This window comes from Lutra lutra, chromosome 9 (assembly GCF_902655055.1).
Source record: "Lutra lutra chromosome 9, mLutLut1.2, whole genome shotgun sequence".
Classification (NCBI taxonomy): domain Eukaryota; kingdom Metazoa; phylum Chordata; class Mammalia; order Carnivora; family Mustelidae; genus Lutra; species Lutra lutra.
The window spans coordinates 87563755-87582245 of record NC_062286.1 but is presented as its reverse complement, the minus strand read 5'-3'; the positions used below and the strand labels follow the sequence as shown (position 1 = coordinate 87582245).

Here is an 18491-nt window from a genome sequence, read left to right as displayed (position 1 = left end):
TTGCAGGAGTGCTTACTGGGTCTGGAGAGGTGAAGTGTGAATTGTTCTCTGCCATTTAGTACCTTTTTGGTCATGGGCAGGTCTCTTCCTCCTGCAAGCCTCCCTGTGCTCTTAGAGGAAATGAGAATGATAAAAATCTTCCTCAAGGTGAGCTGGTGCACGGATTTACGGATTTACAATGATTCCTGTTTTCTACCACTGTCCTGTCCGGAGTGGCAGCCAACCACCACATGTGGCTATTTATGTGTAAATTAATTAGGATTAAATAAGAGGGAAGATTTGGTTCCTCAAGCCCCAACTTCCTTTCAAGTTCTTTTTTTTATTATTTTATTTTTTATTTTTTTAAAAGATTTTATTTATTTATTTATTTGAGAGACAGACAGTGAGAGAGAGCATGGGAGGTGAGAAGGTCAGAGGGAGAAGCAGACTCCCCATGGAGCTGGGAGCCCAATGTGGGACTTGATCCTGGGACTCCAGGATCCTGATGTGAGCTGAAGACAGTTGCTTAACCAACTGAGCCATCCAGGCACCCTCCTTTTAAGTTCTTTTTTTTTTTTTTTTAGATTTTATTTATTTATCTGACAGACAGAGATCACAAGCAGACAGAGAGGCAGGCAGAGAGAGAGAGGGAAGCAGGCTCCCTGCTGAGCAGAGAGCCCGATGTGGGACTCGATCCCAGGACCCTGAGATCATGACCTGAGCCGAAGGCAGCGGCTTAACCCACTGAGCCACCCAGGCGCCCCTCCTTTTAGGTTCTTAACAGCCATGTGTTCTCGCAACTGCTGCCTCGGTAGGCAGTGCAGAGGGAGAACATCTCCATCATCACACAGAATTGTACAGGACAGCACTGCGAGTTCTGCTAATCCCGGAAAAATGAGAAAGAGCAAGGTGGTAATTACGGAAGTCTTAAATTTCCAGTGGGCGAGCTGTGCTTGATGACTGGGGATACCAATGTCATAGGAGACCTGGCCTGCCATCATCACATTCGTTTGCTGCTCTAGTCCCCAGCTAGATTTCAGTGTGAGCACTCACGAAGGATGGGCAGGGAGGGCAGCCCAGGTGAGCTGTGCCCAGCAGGGCACTGTTCACCCTCTGAAGACTCTACAGATGTTGCCATTGGCCTGCCTCCTCTTTGATCTTGCTCAGAAATACACTGAGAGCCAGAGTCTGTTTGATAAATTCTCTGATGTTCCTAAGTATTGGTAAAATGGTGTCACTCACATCTCCAACTTTCTGCCACAAGAATTTTTAAAAATCCACGAATTGTCTTCTGTTATATAAAGTATTCTCCACAGGCACCCGAGTGGCTCAGTCAGTTAAGCATTTGATTCTTGATCTCAGCTCAGGTCACCATCTTATTAGGGTCATGAGTTCAAACCCTGCCCTGGGGTCCACACAAGGTGTGGAGCCTACATTTAAAAACAACAACAACAACAACAACAACAAAAAACCTGTTCTCCAAATACTCCTTCATGTTCTAAAGTGACATTGAAAAAAACTATTGACTTCTTATCTCACCAACTTAGCATTTCCAGACACTCACCTCTCCTGTCCCTTGCTGAACAGAAGAAACCATCATGGAGCCGGTCAGTGAGATCAGGACATTTCTGGGTGCACAGTGGAGGGTTCTACGCAAGTTTGGGGGTCAGTACGACATCCTCTCTCAGAGAAGAGCACTTTCCTGATATTCTGCTTTCCTCATTAACACAGGGCTCCACCTGGAGATAAAGCAAGATGAGTCCCTGTACTTTATTGATGTGATCATCTGTACAGGAAATAGTCTCACATTTAATTACTTATATTTCTAAACCCACTGCATGTATTTCCTTTGTATGTGTTTATGAATCTGCCTGTATAATATAGACAGACTCTAAAAGTTGACTGTTTTGAACATACAAGACATTTCTTTCCATGGAAATTTATAGCCAATGGTCATGTGCTTCCCAGAGGATCACACCTTGAATGCCTTAAATGTCTTGTTATTGGTTGCTGTTCCTGGGGCCTCAGTTCATCGTATTGGAGGAAGATGGGGAAGATGGAAGGGAAAAGGCCATCTGCTAAGTGGGTATTAATTAGGCACCTCCGCCCATGTAGCAGGCACAGGGCTAGGCATAGGCAGGGGTAGTGGGAAGGAAACCAGGCAAAGGTCCGATCACCAAAAACTCAGGGTGCAGTGGGTGACCCACATAAGTGTGTGTTCCCTAAATAAAATAAAATCACAAACTATGCAATAAAGGAAAAGAACAGGGTGCATCGAGGGCTGGAAAGTGTCTGTTTTGTCCATCATGTTCTTGCTCTAGCCTAGCACATAGGAAATATGAGAAATAATTATTTGGAGAATGAATGGATGTTCTCAAGTTCAGCATGTGTCAGAATCACCGGAGGGTTTGTATATTAGTTACCTAAGGCAATGAAGCAAATTACCCCAAAACTCACCTCTTGGAAGCAATCGGCTTTTATTACTCTGTACAGTTTCTGTAGTCAGTATTGTGGGAGCACGTTGGCTGAATGGCTCACCGTGCTGTCATTCATGAGGTTGCATTCCAGTGTCTGGACATAGTCTGGCTTATCTGTTTTCTAGATGGCTCACTCACAAGTGAGTGATGACCGGGCACCTCAATTCCTCACCACAGGGACCTCTATAGGTGTACTTGGAAGGCCTCACAACATGGCAGCCAGCTTCCCTACAGGAAGCGATCCGAGAGAGGGCAAACACGAGGCCACAGTACTTTTTATGGTGTCATACACTATCACTGTGCTACATTCTGTTTGTTCCATCAGTCAGTCCCATTGTTGTGGGATCGAACTACCCAAAGTTGTGAACACCAGGTAGGGTGCCATACTGAAGGCTCACTACCACACCTTTCTAAAACACAGACACCTGGGCACACCCTAGAGTTTCTGAGGAGAAGGAAGTGGCAAGATTTTGCATTTCTAATGGGTTTGCAAGTGATGCTAATGCTTCTGGTCCTCGTTCTGTGCTTTGAGAACCACCCTTCTAGTGTTTTTGAATCTTGAAGTTAGAAGGAACTTCAGGAGTCTAGTCCGCAGATCCTGTATGGATAGATGTGCCATCAAGGTGATAAACATTTGGCTCAGTAGGAGAACAGAGGATGTGACCAACTCGTTATTCTTTTTATTTCTTTGAGGACATAGCTAAAAAATTTACTCTTATCTTTACTGATGGACATCTTTCGTGTCTTGAAACTCGCAAAATGTCATATATAATAGCTGGCTGTAAATGTCTTCTTAAAAGTGGATTTTTGTTTGGTTGATTGGTTGATTCTATCATCTTGGGACCCAGATTCTTTAGATATACTGATCGTTTGGGTATAAGTTTTGGCACCAATAAGCAAGGTCCCAACTCTCACTGATTGCAGGAAACCGTCCCCAGTAACATTCAAGCAGATGGTTCAGCCAACATCTCCCATTCTAGAAGCATGAAATCATTTTTGGACCTTCCTTAGGAACCCTTAACTCTCAGCCAGGCGTCTCCTGGATGGCACGTAAATCATGAAGGTTTGCCTGGTAGATAGGAGCTGTGGTGGGTATGTGTGCTTCTTGCGGGGAAAAGAGAAGCAATAAATACATATCCTCCCCCTTATCTGCAGAGGATACATTCCAAGACCCCCAGTGGATGCCTAAAACCTCAGATAGTGCCAAACCCTATTTAGACTGTGTTTTGACCTATACATACATACCGATGAGGAAGTTGAATTCATAGATTGGGCACAGGAAGAGATGAAGAACAATAACTGATAATAAAATAGAACAGTTATAACAATCTATCACAAGAAAAGTTATGTGAATACTGTCTACCAAACTCTGTTATTGTACTGTACTCACCTTTCTTCTTGTGATGGTGTGAGATTTGATAAAATGCCCATGTGATGAAGTGAAGGGATGATGTGGCCATTGGGACTTGGTGTTAGGCCACTTACTGACCCTCTGATGATATGTCAGATGGATGATATTCCAGACTCCAGGTGACTGTGAGTTGCTGAACCTGCAGGGTAAGGGGAAACTACTGTGTTGATGGGAAGAAGAGTCTAGAAGCTTCTGTCCGCTGCACCCTTCTGAATGTTCCTTAGAGCAGGCTTGGAAATATTTCTGCATCAGCGTTGTCTTTGATCACAGTACCGAAGTACACATTGTGCTTTTTCCTGAGGTCTGTGGGATCTGTCTATTATCAGCTCCTATGGAGAAATTTTCTTATGGGCAAGATGTCCTGGTAAGATGAGATTAGGGCACAGATATTGAACTTGGACCCAAATAAATTCTTCTTGTTTTATCTACAAATAACAGGAACTGCCTTTTCTGATTTTAAAGACAAAGCAATAAGTTGTAAGACTTGATGAACACATTGACCTAGCATTGAAGAAAACAAACTCTGAGAGCTTCTTGACTGAAACTCATTTTATTGCTGGAAAAACATCCCAGAAGTTTCTTTTGTTTGTTTGTTTTTTAAAGATTTATTTATTTTAGAGAGAGAGAGTGCAAATGGAAGGAGGGACAGAGGAAGAGGGAGAGAGAGAATCTCAAACAGTCTCCCCACTGAGCACGGAGCCCGATGTGGGGCTTGAACTCAGGACCCTGAGAGCATGACCTGAACTGAAACCAAGAGGCAGACACTCAACTGACAGACACCCAGGCAACCCCAGAAATTTCTAATTCACATACCTGAAGGACTTACCAAAGTTAATAATTTTAATATGCTTTCTTTATAATTAAACTAAATTAGAGAACATATGTGAATAAATTTTATAATAGTGACACAATATCAATACATTTTAAGATCAATTAAATTAAACTATACTTTCATTATAAGCTTTATTTAATAAGATACTTATTAAAGATTTAATATCTATGATACACACTGAAGCTAGTCCTCTCAAGTTTCTAAACGAATGTTTTTAAACTATGATTTCTCCTTTTTTTATAACATTAATCTGATATTACTACCAAACTACTCTCTCAAACAAAATGTTTTGAAGAGTCACTGCTGAAGAGATAAATATTCACTGTAATTAAACATGAAAACTAACTCAAAGTTGGACATTGACTAGTGATAATTATCTTTCAAAATATTTTAGTATAACTGCGAAAATATATTCTGACTTTTGTTAACAAGATAATTACGTGAAAATCAGTGAAAACTTAACTAAATTATTCTTTTTTTAAGATTTTATTTATTTATTTGACAGACAGAGATCACAAGTAGGCAGAGAGGCAGGCAGAGAGAGACAGAGAAGCAGGCTCTCTGCTAAGCAGCGAGCCAGATGTGGGACTCGATCCCAGGACGCTGGGATCATGACCTTAGCTGAAGGCAGAGGTTTTAACCCACTGAGCCACCCAGGCGCCCCCGAAAACTTAACTAAATTCTTAAGAAATCTCATTATTAACATATGTAAATCCAAGGAGATTTAGAGATTATTTGTCCCAACATGGATATTGGTCCAAAGCTTTCAACAAACTTTAAGGAAGAGACTCACTGTCTTGCTTTATAAGATTTTTCTTTTAGTCTCCTTTGTAGGCCTTATACAGAGGGGAAAATAACATTATAACTAAATATTTAAACATTTTTTTAAAACAGCAAATAATCCCACCACCAGTACTCCAGGACTGCCATCTAAATGTATTTTAGTCTAATAGTCTTCCAAATCTGGACCACAGAGTTCTGTTTTCTTAACACTGTTGCACTGTTGCAGTGAGGGGCACCTGGGAGGCTCAGTCAGTTAACATCTGACTCTTTATTTTGGCTTGGGTCATGATCTCAGGGTCATGGGATCAAGCCCCCCATTCTCCACACTCAACAAGGAGTCTGCTTAAGGTTCCTATCTCCCTCTCCTTCTGCACCTCCCTCTGCTGGTGTGCACTCTCTCTCTCTCAAATAAATAAATAAATCTTACCAAAAAAACGTTGTAATGAATGAGCTTCCATCAGTGTGGGACATTTCACAACAGGTTCACAGTAAATGTTTGCTGAATGAATGAAGGGATGAACAAATGAATGGGAAGTTGTGATTTATGGTCTCACATGTAGAAGGATGCCCACCTCCTCCCATAGCACTCTGGGTGTTTGCTGTATGCTGTGGTTAAGACCCTGGGCTCTACAGAGACCAAACCAAACCTTGGTCTACCAGTCAACTAAATATGTGATCTTGAGCAAGTTACTCCAAACCTCCAAGCCTCAGTTCTTTCAACGAGGAAATGAAGATCCCAATAGTGCCTTTATGTTTGAATTATCATGTGGGAATTATCATGTGCTTTAGCACAATAGCTAGTGTTTACTATTCACTGTTCCTGGGATGCTTCTCATCTAAAACTTCAAATAAGACCATATTCGCAATTATGAAAAACGCTGATCTTTCACTACGATACATAAATCAAACAAATAGGCTTGTTCTCTTTGATATCACAGAGGCCATATCCATACATCAAATAGGAATATCCTAACTTAGGCCTCTCTTTAGTTATTAAGTATTTGGGTTCTTTCAGAGTATTTGATATTCTCAAGCAATTACATTGATGAGTCATCCTTCTATCTATGCACAAAAAATACTAGGGTTAATTCTGTATGTGAATATGTGACTTTTCTTCCCTTAAAACATTTCCTAAGATGGAGTCCCAGCGTATTAGTGCTGAGCAAAGGGCATGTATGATATTTTGATGTTGTACATTAAATGTTGACATACTGCTTTGTCTTCGACTTTCTGATTGGAGCCGTCTTTGTCCTTACAGTTCCCAGAAAGAGGCACACTAGTAAATACACTGGAAATGTGCTACATGTGCCACCCTCTTCTCTAGAGAAGCAGTAAAGGGATTCTTGCGCCTGGTGGACTGCACATGCGTTTTTTAAATTAAAAGGAAGTAAGATGGATCAAGGTAATTTTGATGATCCATAAAGACTTCTCTGGAACAACTTTTTCTTCTAATTAGGTTCCTTACCCTCAGCCCACTGGGGGACGGGGGGCTATTCGTGCACATATGAATAGCATTTCTCTCTTTTCATCCCTACTTGGATACTAGACATTTATCTTGCTATTTAGCACTTTGAAGTCATTTTGACTGTATTTTAGCCTGATTGAAGATAAGGAATAATTTACTTGGAATCCCGTGGCTTCCATTTTGTTCTCATAAAGACAGGTATTTTTATAGAGAAGGTCAGTGAACTCCCCTGGGGGTCATCAAGCATGGCAGGATTGGTTTGTCACTTACATGCAGTAGGGCATCCAGCCAAGCCAGGAGGCACCGGCTTCACCATCCCTGGCTCATAGCCAGGACCGGCAGGCAGATGAGCCTGGTAGCCCAGGTCCCAACCAGCAGCACACAGAGGAGACGCTCTAGTTAAATCTATAATTGACCAACTGACAGTATTTTTTTTTTTTTTGCAGAAACCACCAACACATCCGGCCACTTTTTAAAAGGCAACCACTACTGGTTACATTATAACTAATATTTCTGGAATTCATAAATGCAGACACTATAATTTCAGGTTATTTAAATATGCACAAGAATAATAGGCTGAAAAGCAAGTCATAACTTTTTTTTTCCATTTTGTATTGTTTTGGGGGGTTCTAATTTCCCAATATATCACCCACACTTAGATGTTTAGCACAAAATAATCAGTCACTTAACATTCATATTTATGATTTTATAAAATATGTCACAATTATATGGATTAGGTGCATTTCCTCATGAATAGTGAATCCTGAATGTGTATTACCATCAAATAATACAATATAAATCAGGGAAAATTTGGCCTTCAAGTATTACCCTTGCATTATATGATTTTATCGAATAAGGTAGATGCTTCTTTAACTATTGTTATATAACAACAAGTTTAAGTCTCCAAACCACCTTTTAGTTACAAATATTTTCTGGAATTCTCCCTTGAAGAGTTGCTTTTGCTCTTAAATAATCCTAAGTATGGTTCTCATGATTTCCTATTTCATGATGAATTTATGGGGAAACCTGACAGAGCTGCTAAATTTCTACTAGGCTGGCATATTCCATACACTCAGGTTTCCTTTCACTCTAACCACTTCTTCAGAAATACGTTTTGCAGTGTTGTGTTGGTCATTCTCAGAAATTCCTACTTTACCTTACATATGATTGATGTCCAAATGTTACCTGGAACTGATGTCAGCCAGTATTTTGCCCGTAGATTGTATTGTGCTGTTTCTCTCCATAGCTCTGTGTCATGTGTTGAAGGGATAAATTCATTAAGGAGAAAATTCTATCATTCTGGATGATTTTGGATTTTACTTTAAATCTTTTGCCAGGGGAAAGCAAGATAAGTTTAATCACAATTAGGGGTGCCTGGGTGGCTCAGTGGGTTAAAGCCTCTGCCTTCGGCTCAGGTCATGATCCCAGGGTCCTGGAATCGAGGCCCACATCGGGCTCTCTTCTCAGCGGGGAGCTTGCTTCCCTTCCTCTCTCTCTGTCTGCCTCTTTGCCTACTTGTGATCTCTGTCTGTCAAATAAATAAATAAAATCTTTTAAAAAAAAGTTTTAATCACTATTAAAGTCAAGGCTATAAATGATTACACTATACGAGATCTGAAAACACATCAAATCCAAAGCTAGAGATGCAAAGTAGAGTTTTATAGGGAAAACCTCATTCATTCAGAATTTGTGATACCCTGTACATGGGTTATGGTTTGCTTTTTATTCTGGTTTTGGAGCAAATAAATAAGTGTATATATTGCTAGATGCTGAGTCATATAGTGTGACATTTTATTAAGACCAGTTGAAATGCTTTTTAATTGGTTTGATAATTACATTGCATTATACAATACTTAAGGACATGTAATTTGGCAAATGAATGCTTCTTGAGTCATAATTGCCTGGAAAAATGTGCGCCTTTTTTTTTTCTTTAAATGAATCCCTAGTATGGACTCATTTATAAAAACTGGCCAAAGAAACTGAATGTTAATTGAATTATATTTAAAGATTTTAAAAACCTGGCTACATGCCCTTCTGATTGGCTTAGAAAAATACATTAAAAAGTGTCTGAATACTAATCTGCCTATCTAAAAGTTTGGCTTCACGGTGAAAGCAGAAATTTTTTTAATTGAGGTTTAAATGATATACAACATTATATCAGTTTCAGGTGTAGACCCTGATGATTAGATATTTGTTTCTATTGCAAAATGATCACCACAGTAAATTTGATTAATGCCTGTCACCATGCTTGGTTTGCAGAAATTTCTCTTATGATGAGAATTTTTAAGATCTATGTTCTTAATAGCTTTCCAATATGTAATAGAGTGTTACATGTATGTAACACTGTATAGTTATATCCTGTATGTTATATCCCGTGACATATTTATTGCATGACTGAAAGTTTGTGTCTTTTGGCCCCCATCACCTGTTTTGTCCACCACCACTCCTACTGTCCCCCCCTGCCCACCACCTCTGGCATCCACCAGTCTGTTCTCTCTATCTGTGAGGGTGTTTTTTGTTTCTTGTTGTTGTTTTTCTCTTTTTATTCCACATATAAATGAGATCACATGATGTTTTTCTCTAACTTATTTCATGTAGCCTTATACCTTCTAGGTCTACCTTTCTTCACTTAGCAATGCCTTCAAGGACACTTAGGCTGTTTCCACATCTTGGTTATTGTAAATAATGCTGCAGTGAACACAGGGGTGCTCATATTTTTCCAGGTGGCTTCTTTTTCTTTGGGTAAATACTGAGAAGTTGAATTTCTGGATCATAAGGTAATTCTATTTTTAATTTTTTGAGGAATCACTACATGTTTTCTGTAGTGGGGTTGCAACCATTTAAATTCCTACCAACAGTGCACAAGGGTTTCTTTTTCTCCAAATCCTTATCAAAACTTGTTATTTCTTGCCTTTTTGATGATAGAAATTCTAACAGGTGTGACATAATATCTCATTGTGGTTTTGAGTTGCATTTCCCTGATGATGAGTGATGTTGAGCATCCTTTCGTGTACCTCTTGGCCATCTGTATGTTTTCTTTAGAAAAATATCTATTCAGTCTTCTGCCCACTTTTTAATTGGATTGTTGGGGTTTTTTCCTATTAAGTTATATGAGTTCTTTATGTATTTTGGATATTAATTCCTTATCAGGCATGTGATTTACAAATGTTTTCTCCTATTCCGTACGTTGTCTTTTCATTTTGTTGATGGTTTCCTTTGCTTTGAAGAAGTTTTTTAGTTTGATATGTCCTACTTGTTTCTTTTTTGTTCCGGTGTCAAATCCAAAAATTCATTGCCAAGATCTGTGTTAAGGAGCTCACACCTGTGTTTTATTCTAGAAATTTTATGGGTTCAGGTTTTACATTTAAGTCTTTAATCTATTTTGAGTTAATTTTTCTGTATGGTATAAGATGGAGCTCCAATTTCATCTTTGGTATGTGGCTGTCCAGTTTTCCCAGGGTCATTTATTGAAGAGACTATCCTTCCTCAATCACATATTCTTGACTCTGTTGTTGGAACTTAATTGACCATTTAAGTTTGGGTTTATTTCTGGGCTCTCTATTCTGTTCCATTGTGTCTGTTTTTATGCCAGTACCATACTGTTTTGATTACTACAACTTTGTAACATAGTTTGAAATCAGGGAAGGTGTTGCCTCCAGCTCTGGTCTTCTTTTTCAAAATCGTTTTGGCTATTTGGGTTTTTTTGTGGTTCCATACAAATTTCTAGAATTGTTTGCTCTATTTCTGTGGGAAAAAATGCTATCAGGAATTTGGTAGGGACTGCACTGAATCTGTAGACTGCTTTTGGTAGTGTGGATATTTTAACAATATTAGTTCTTCCAATTCATGAGCATGGACTATCTTCCCAATTATTTGTGTCTTCTTCGGTTTCTTTCATCAATATAGTTTTTCATCAGTACAGTTTTCAGTGTGCAGATCTTTTACCTTCTTAGTTAAATTTATTCCTAGGTATTTTATTGTTTATAATGCAATTGTAAATAGGATTGTTATCTTAATTTTTCTTTCTGATAGCTTGTTATTAGTGTAGAGAAACAAAACACATTTTTTGTATATTGATTTTATATCCTGCAACTTTACTGAATTCTTTTATTAATTCTAACAGGTTTTGGTCTAGCCTTCAGGTACTGAAGGTACCTTCAGTAAGGTACTTACTACCTTAGTAGATACAGTATCTACTGTATACTAGATGTATATCTAGTATCATGTCATCTGCAAATAGTGACAGTTTTATTTCTTCCTTTCCAATCCTAATGCCTTTTACTTCTTTCTCTTGCCTAATTGCTCTAAGACTTCATACTATGCTGGATAAAAGTGGCAAACATGGACATCCTTGTCTTGTTCCTGATCTCAAAGGGAAAACTTTCAGCTTTTCATCGCTGGGTATGATGTAGCTGAGGGCTAGTCATATATGGCCTTCATTATGTTGAGGTTCATTTCCTCCATACCCATTTTGTTGAGAACTTTTACCATAAATGGATGTTGAATTTTGTCAAATGCTTTCCAACATCTACTGTGATGATCATATGACATTTTTTCCTTCATTTTGTTAAAGTGGTCTCTCACATTGATTGATTTATTGATGCTAATTCATCCTTACATCCCTGGAACAAATCCCACTTGATTGTAGTGTATGATCCTTTTAATGCACTGTTGAATTTGGTTTGCTGATATTTTATTGAGCATGTTTGTACCTATGGTCATCAGGGATATGGGCTTGTGATTTTCTTTCATTGCAGCATCCTTGTCTGGTTTTGGTATCAGGGTAATGTTGGCCTCGTAAAATGAATTTGGAAGTGCTCCCATCTCCTCCGTGTTTTGGAAGAATTTGAGAAGGATTGGTATTAATTCTCTTTTGAATGCTGGGCGAAACCAGTAAAATTTTATTAGTGATGAAAGCAGTTACTTTTTGGTAGTCTACTTAACATTAAAGTTTAAGTGATTTTTTAGAAATTCTTTACTGAATAGCATAGTATTAAATTATTTGTGTTCTTTTTGATTTTTAGGTAACCCTGAGCAGTCCTAAGAGAGGAAATGAAAAAAAGAATAAAAACATTTTTAGCATAACCAGATGTGAATTCCCCATATTGGTCTGACATGGAGAATTGATTATGAAGTAACATGATACTTTGAATTTATCCATATATGGTCTCTAAGGCATGCTTACAAAGTTGGCCCTTGGCTGGCATCTGGGATCTTTGATTTGAGAAGGTTCCCAATCCCATAACTGATAAGAGTAGTTCACTATGCCCAGACTGTTTATGTAAGCAGTATGGTTTATGCGGAATACCTGCTTTCATTCTGGAAGTCTGGAATTTGGGTATGTGCCAGGCAGAGATGGCCTCCACGACCAGTTCCCAGTAAAAACCTTGAGCACTGGGTCTCACAAAAATTTCCCTGATTGGGGAGCTTGGGAGGCTCAGTGTGTTAAGCCTCTGCCTTTGGCTCAGGTCATGATCTCAGGGTCCCAGGATTGAGTCCTGCATTGGGCTCTCTGCTCAGCAGGGAGCCTGCTTCCCCCTCTTTCTGCCTGCCTCTCTGCCTACTTGTGATCTCTCTCTCTCTGTGTCAAATAAATAAATAAAATCTTAAAAAAAAAAAAACTTCTCTGATTGCCATTTCACATGTGTTGCTAGGGGTATTAAGCAAATCTGGTGTGACTGCATTAGTAGTAGAAACTTGGCCTTAATTTCCCCTAGATTTTGGCTGATTTCACCCTGTATCCTTTTGCTTTAATGAATTATAGTTGAGTATCACTGAATATTAGGTCCTGTGGGTCCTCCTAGTGAGTCACCACACCTGGGGGTGGGTTGGGGACTCTCAACACGGTACTCTACTGATAGTAATTCAGAGGACATCTGAGAACCATGTGTTGTTGGTATTTACATCATTTGTGGATAATAGGGCTCAACCTCACAATACTTTCAGAAATAATGCTGGTAGTAGGACTCAAATATTCTTTCCCAGTGTATTCTGTAAAACACTTTCTTCAAGTCATCCAAAGAATTGTAGGTCATGGGCTCTCTACCTCTTTTCAAATGTAAAGGTTAGTTCTTTAATTTACTTTCTTTCCTTAAAGAAACTTTCTCTTAATCCCCATTGATTAGCACTGTGCCCAGTTTAATAAATGTTGGATTTAATTGAAGAGGTCTCCAGCGGAACATGAAGGCTTTGATCTTTCCCATCCCTGTCCCAGCCCTGCCTCCCTGTGGTGTCTACACCCACACGCCCTGTTCCCTGACACACACCCTGTGAACTGTGCCAGGGCTGTTACAGAACTCCAAATACCGGTGTCTACGTCGTTCATTTTTACAAAACAAGAAGAAATTTCATCTTCAGGATTTTGTGTGTTGCTAACTGCTATTGACTCATAGGATAACTGATGTGTAGATCTGACCACACTTAGTAATAGTGATTTTCAGTATTTATTATATGACAGAGTCTGAATCTAAACTCAAAATAATGTGTAATAATGGATTTAATAAATTGAAATGCAGAGTATGCATATGCCGAATGAATTGACCATGCTGTATGAAAAAAGTTCAAAATAAGAAAAGTATTCTCCAGTTTTGGTTCCCTCAATCTTGTCTACCTTTCACATGTACCCAACAAATTGTAAATTACTTTTTCCCTTCCCTTTGAAGGGGTTGCCATACCAATTGTGATATCAGCATTATAACTGGCTGTGGTTTAAACAGGTAGAACAGATTCTGCCATTAAGTTTTAGGGTGCTCTAGGCTCATGGTTACTGGAAGCCACAAGTTCATATAAGTGCACAATGGAATGGACAGCTGCTTTTGTAAATCTGTCTCAGGTAAGGAAAGATCAGGAGGAATTGTACAGATAACTCAAGGCAAGAACCCACACTTTCTTAACCTGTATTGGCCTCCATTTTAAATCATCATGAACTAACTGCCAAGTTCCTGCATTTTTGAAGTTCTAGAAGTTATTTTTTAAATACAAGGGGTTTATATAAGAGAACACTAAAATGTACCTATTTACTTGCAATGAAACTAACTTCTTGCCTAGTCTTCTGACAAAATCTATATTGTATATCTAGCAAATGCATGATTAAGATGTAAAAATTAACCAGCAGCAAAGTGAAAATTTTCTCTAGGAAACTTTCTAGAAAAAAGAAATTAAATTCAAATATCTTAATAGATTTTTCTTTTTTTTTTTTTTAAGAGCATGAGCAGGGAGGAGCAGAGGGAGAGGGAGAGAGAGATAATCTCTTAAGTGGGTTTCATGCCTAGCACAGAGCCTGATGCAGGGCTTGCTCTCACAATCCTGAGATCATGTTCTAAGTCAAAATCAAGAGTTGAGATGCTAACCAGCTGAGCCACCCAGGTGCCCCTTAGTAGATCACTTTTGAGACTAAGACAGTATCAAGGACTAGAGAAACTACCCAAGGATCTTCTTCCTTGGGTGTGGGTGGCAGCGCAGCTCTAGATTTAATCTAACATGTAGAATGTCTAGCTACTTAGGACACAATATGGGAATCCATTACAGCAGACTTTTTCAAAGAATATGTGTGTCAGACCAGCATGATCCTCAAAGTATGGGAAGTGGAATGATTTGGTCCAGAAATATTAGTCATTGGTCTATAAATAGATGATTATAGAAATTGAACATATTTACAACTTCTGTGGCAACTTGACATAGCATGGCATCCAAATGTGTAGTAATTTTCCTAGTAAGTAAGTCATTGTACTGTATTTTACAGAAGTAATAGTCTGTCATAGATCAGACTCCGCCCCCCCCACCATAGCCCTTCACCACAAATAGCTTAAGTACGTTGGTTAAAAATCCAGTTTCCTGGACCCCAACATAAACCAGTGGAATCCAAATCTCTGAAAATGGGGCTGGTCCCAGGAATGGACATTTAGCAAACTGCCCCAGTCATTCATCATGCCAAAGTTTGAGAACTGCTTTAGGAGGCAGGCCAATAATGTGGCTAATACATTTCCTAAGTATAAGGTTAACTTTTGAAAGCCATCCACTCTAAGGACCAGAGTTGCAAAGGTGACAGTTCATACACGTTTGACTTCAGGGAGGAGGCTGTGTTGTTGGCCCACAACACACCACAGCTAACAGGGCCCTGTGGTTTCTAGGTACAGTTCCATTGCTAGTTTTTGAGATACCTTTGTGCAAGACACCGTCAAAGCTTCTTCACTGCAGGAAAGTGGTTTTATTAATTGTACTAATGGAAAGCATCTAGGTATATGAGGGATGTCTAGGATCCTTTGATGTGGTTCCTTCTGCACCGCTGGTAGGGCCCCACGCCATGCCCAGGGGAGGGCGATGTAGTACAAGACCTTGTTCCATAGCTCCTGATCAGAAAACACTGATGCCTGCCTCAGCTCCATAGACACAGGCCCTGTGACACTCATCAGGAGAGAACATACACATCAGAGAAGTTCTTGTTTGTTTCAGGTGTAAAGTAACCAGGATCAAAGGGGGAATTTAATGCTCCCTGGGCACATGGCTTTCTCATTCACCATGTCAATCAATAGACCAGTTTATAAGGAGGAAGGAAAAAAATATTTCTAGAGCAGTAATTGCTCATCAGAAGGGAGAGACTTCTTTGTCGCCTGTGCTACATGTTCAGCAGCTGCTGATACCCACTCTCCTCGGTGACTTCAGGAGGGAGGTGCTGCTCCTTGGCTCCCCCTGAATCATTGTCACTCACTCAGCCATCCCAAGGAAGGGGCCACAACCTAGCAGTAGGGAAACCCATGAAGAGGAGGAGGAAATGGGTTGTGGGAGAAAAAGGAAAGAAACAGAACAGTAACTTGAAGTTTTGTTTTGTTTTGTTTTCATTTCATTTTATTTTATTTCTTGTCAGTGTTCCAGAATCCATCGTTTATGCACCACACCCAGTGCTTCATGCCATATGTACCCTCCATAATACCCTCCATCAGGCTCACCCAACGCCCCATCCCCACCCCTCCAAAACCCTCAGTTTGTTTCCACAGTCTCTCATGGTTCATCTCCCCCTCCAATTTCCCCAAATTTTCTTCTCCTCTTCTTCTCCCAATGTCCTCCATATTATTCCTTATGCTCCACAAGTAAGTGAAACCATATGATAATTGACTCTCTCTCTTTGACTTATCTGACTCTGCATAATCTCCTCCAGTCCTGTCTATGTTGATGCAAAAGTTGGGTATTCATCCTTTCTGATGAAGGCATAATACTCCTTGTATACATGGACCAGATCTTCCTTATCCATTCGTCCATTGAAGGGCATCTTGGTTCTTTCCACAGTTTGGTGATTGTGGCCATTGCTGCTATGAACCTTGGGGTACATCTGGCCCTTCTTTTCACCACATCAGTATGTTTGGGGTAAATACCCAGTAGGCAGTTGCAGGGTCATAGAGTAGCTCTATTTTTAATTGTTTTGACAGAGCTCTTGAGGACATTTTTGCTTCTTAGAATTTGAACTGATTCTCTGTTAGGAATCGGTTTTATTCTCAGCCACAATCCTGTGTCCTGGCTCTCAAGTCACACCTTTAAAGGCTTCTAAGCAGGATGCCATTGTCATCTGTAGACCAGCACTCTTTCTCCCACTTCTCTTCCTCCCCTTGTCTGCCAGGCAGCCTGGGAGGTTCAGGCTCACCTCCTTGAGGAGTTCCTCCAGACCCCGACAAAATTCAGCCCCTTCTCTCTCCTCTCCCTGTGGCCCTTATGCATGACATTCTCTGATTGTGAGAATTGTCATAGTTGATTAATAAGAAATACGATTGTCCCCTGCAGATAGATGTTGCCATTTAACAGGAACTAACCATTGTGACTATGTTTTTTTCATAAGAAAGGATTGCTCTTTCATAAAAGGGATAAATATAGATATATCCCATATATATATATCAGTTTAAAGGATATTAACAAAGATGGTGGTGGTGCTGGGGAAAAAGAAAGCCTTTTAGCCCTTCTAAATCAAGAACTAGATTTGCCCAGGGAGGATAAAGTTTGATAGCTCTCTATTTGAAACATTAAAAAAGAAAGAAAGAAATTAAAGCGACTTTAGTACTGACAGTTGCAGGGAGAGAAATAATTTTGGTAATAGGAATCTTCAACTCTGCATCCCCAATTCCATCTCTTTCTTTTCAAACAACTATCTGAGAATCAGTTACAATCTAGCAACTATTTTATAGTCAGTCTTTTTCTAACCGTTTCTTCAGTAACTACTCTTGCAAATGAAGACAGGTCGTGTGTGTGGACCGTGACACAAGATACTTTAACTTGGGGAATGCAAATCTGTTACTAGACTGTCCTCTTGTTCAGTTCAGTGCCGTTGTCTCCTCCTCTCTCGCCGCCCCGCCCACAATAATCAGCCAGATGCCAGAATGTGCGTCTGTCACATCTCCGGAGGTGCCCGCGCCCCATGAGCCACAGACAGGCCACTTGCTGGCGGTCCTAACACTGCAAATGTGTAAGTGACAAGAAACGAGTGCAGACCAAGTGGGCATCCCACAGTCACTCCCACCACCGCGCTCCGAAACATCCTCCCTCCTGCCCCGAGGGATGTAAAAAGGGCTTCTGTTCAAGGGCTTCTGATTTTCTTTCTGCGGCAGGGATCCTCATCATGATGTCCCTGTGCGGCGAAGTGCACGTGTACGAGTACATCCCATCCATCCGGCAGACGGAGCTGTGCCACTACCACGAGCTGTACTATGACGCGGCGTGCACGCTCGGCGCCTACCACCCGCTGCTCTACGAGAAGCTGCTGGTGCAGAGGCTGAACACCGGCGCCCAGGGCGACCTGCACCGCAAGGGAAAGGTGGTTCTGCCTGGGCTCCGGGCTGTGCGCTGCCCCGCGCCCAACCCTGCTGGTCCCCCGTCTTGAAGAGGGGCTCTTGAAAATCGATGTGCAATAAGGTACTACTGTTGTCCTCTGAGTCACAGGAGAATACTTGAAGATGTATTTTAGGCGATGTAGTCTTCAGTCCTTTAGACTGTCACTTAGCAGTGGCCACGAGAATTCTTTTTCTAAGCCATGGAGTATTTATGACTGCTTTGAATACAGGAATGGAATTTAAAAGGAAAAGAAGCTCAAGAAAGATGCAAAAAAAAAAAAAAAAGAAGAAGAAGCAAACGTATGACAAATGAGTAGTATACCTCCAGAAATGTTAACCTTTTCTTAAGCCGTGGGCACCCCTGTGAGGCTTGGTTTCTGCTACAGTTTTCAGTGATGTACTTGATATTATGAAATGGTTTAGACACCCATGTTGGGGTACAGTATCTGTAACACCTAGCGTGTCACTCGCACATTTGTTCATTATTAAAGATCCTAGCGTTTATGACAAGCATCTGAATCAGCACTCAGATGTGTTTATCTTAACAATAAAATTCCCCCGTATATGTTGAGAGATGGCAAACTGTTGCTTGCTGGCAAACTGCGGCATTCCCCTGCTCTATTTCCTATTGCCCGCCCAAGCTTTGTTCTTTGTGTATCAGGACAGATTTCTAAAACCAGAAAACACCCGTCTCAAGCAGTCCAAGGAAAAAGTCAACCCTGGGATAGCACTA

The 18491-nt window shown here is 40.3% G+C and overlaps 1 protein-coding gene across 4 annotated transcripts in view; it reads left to right on the top strand.

Annotated features, from left to right (window-relative positions):
* The window catches only part of ST6GAL2 (ST6 beta-galactoside alpha-2,6-sialyltransferase 2), a 77381-nt gene extending 59329 nt beyond the window's left edge, over nucleotides 1–18052 (top strand). For all 4 annotated transcript variants that reach the window (XM_047746737.1, XM_047746736.1, XM_047746735.1 and 1 more), the window contains exon 6: nucleotides 17537–18052. In XM_047746737.1, the coding sequence (XP_047602693.1) occupies nucleotides 17537–17808 (272 nt within the window). In that variant the 3' untranslated portion in view covers nucleotides 17809–18052. The remainder of the gene's footprint in view (nucleotides 1–17536) is intronic.
* The last annotated feature ends 439 nt before the right edge of the window (nucleotides 18053–18491 follow it).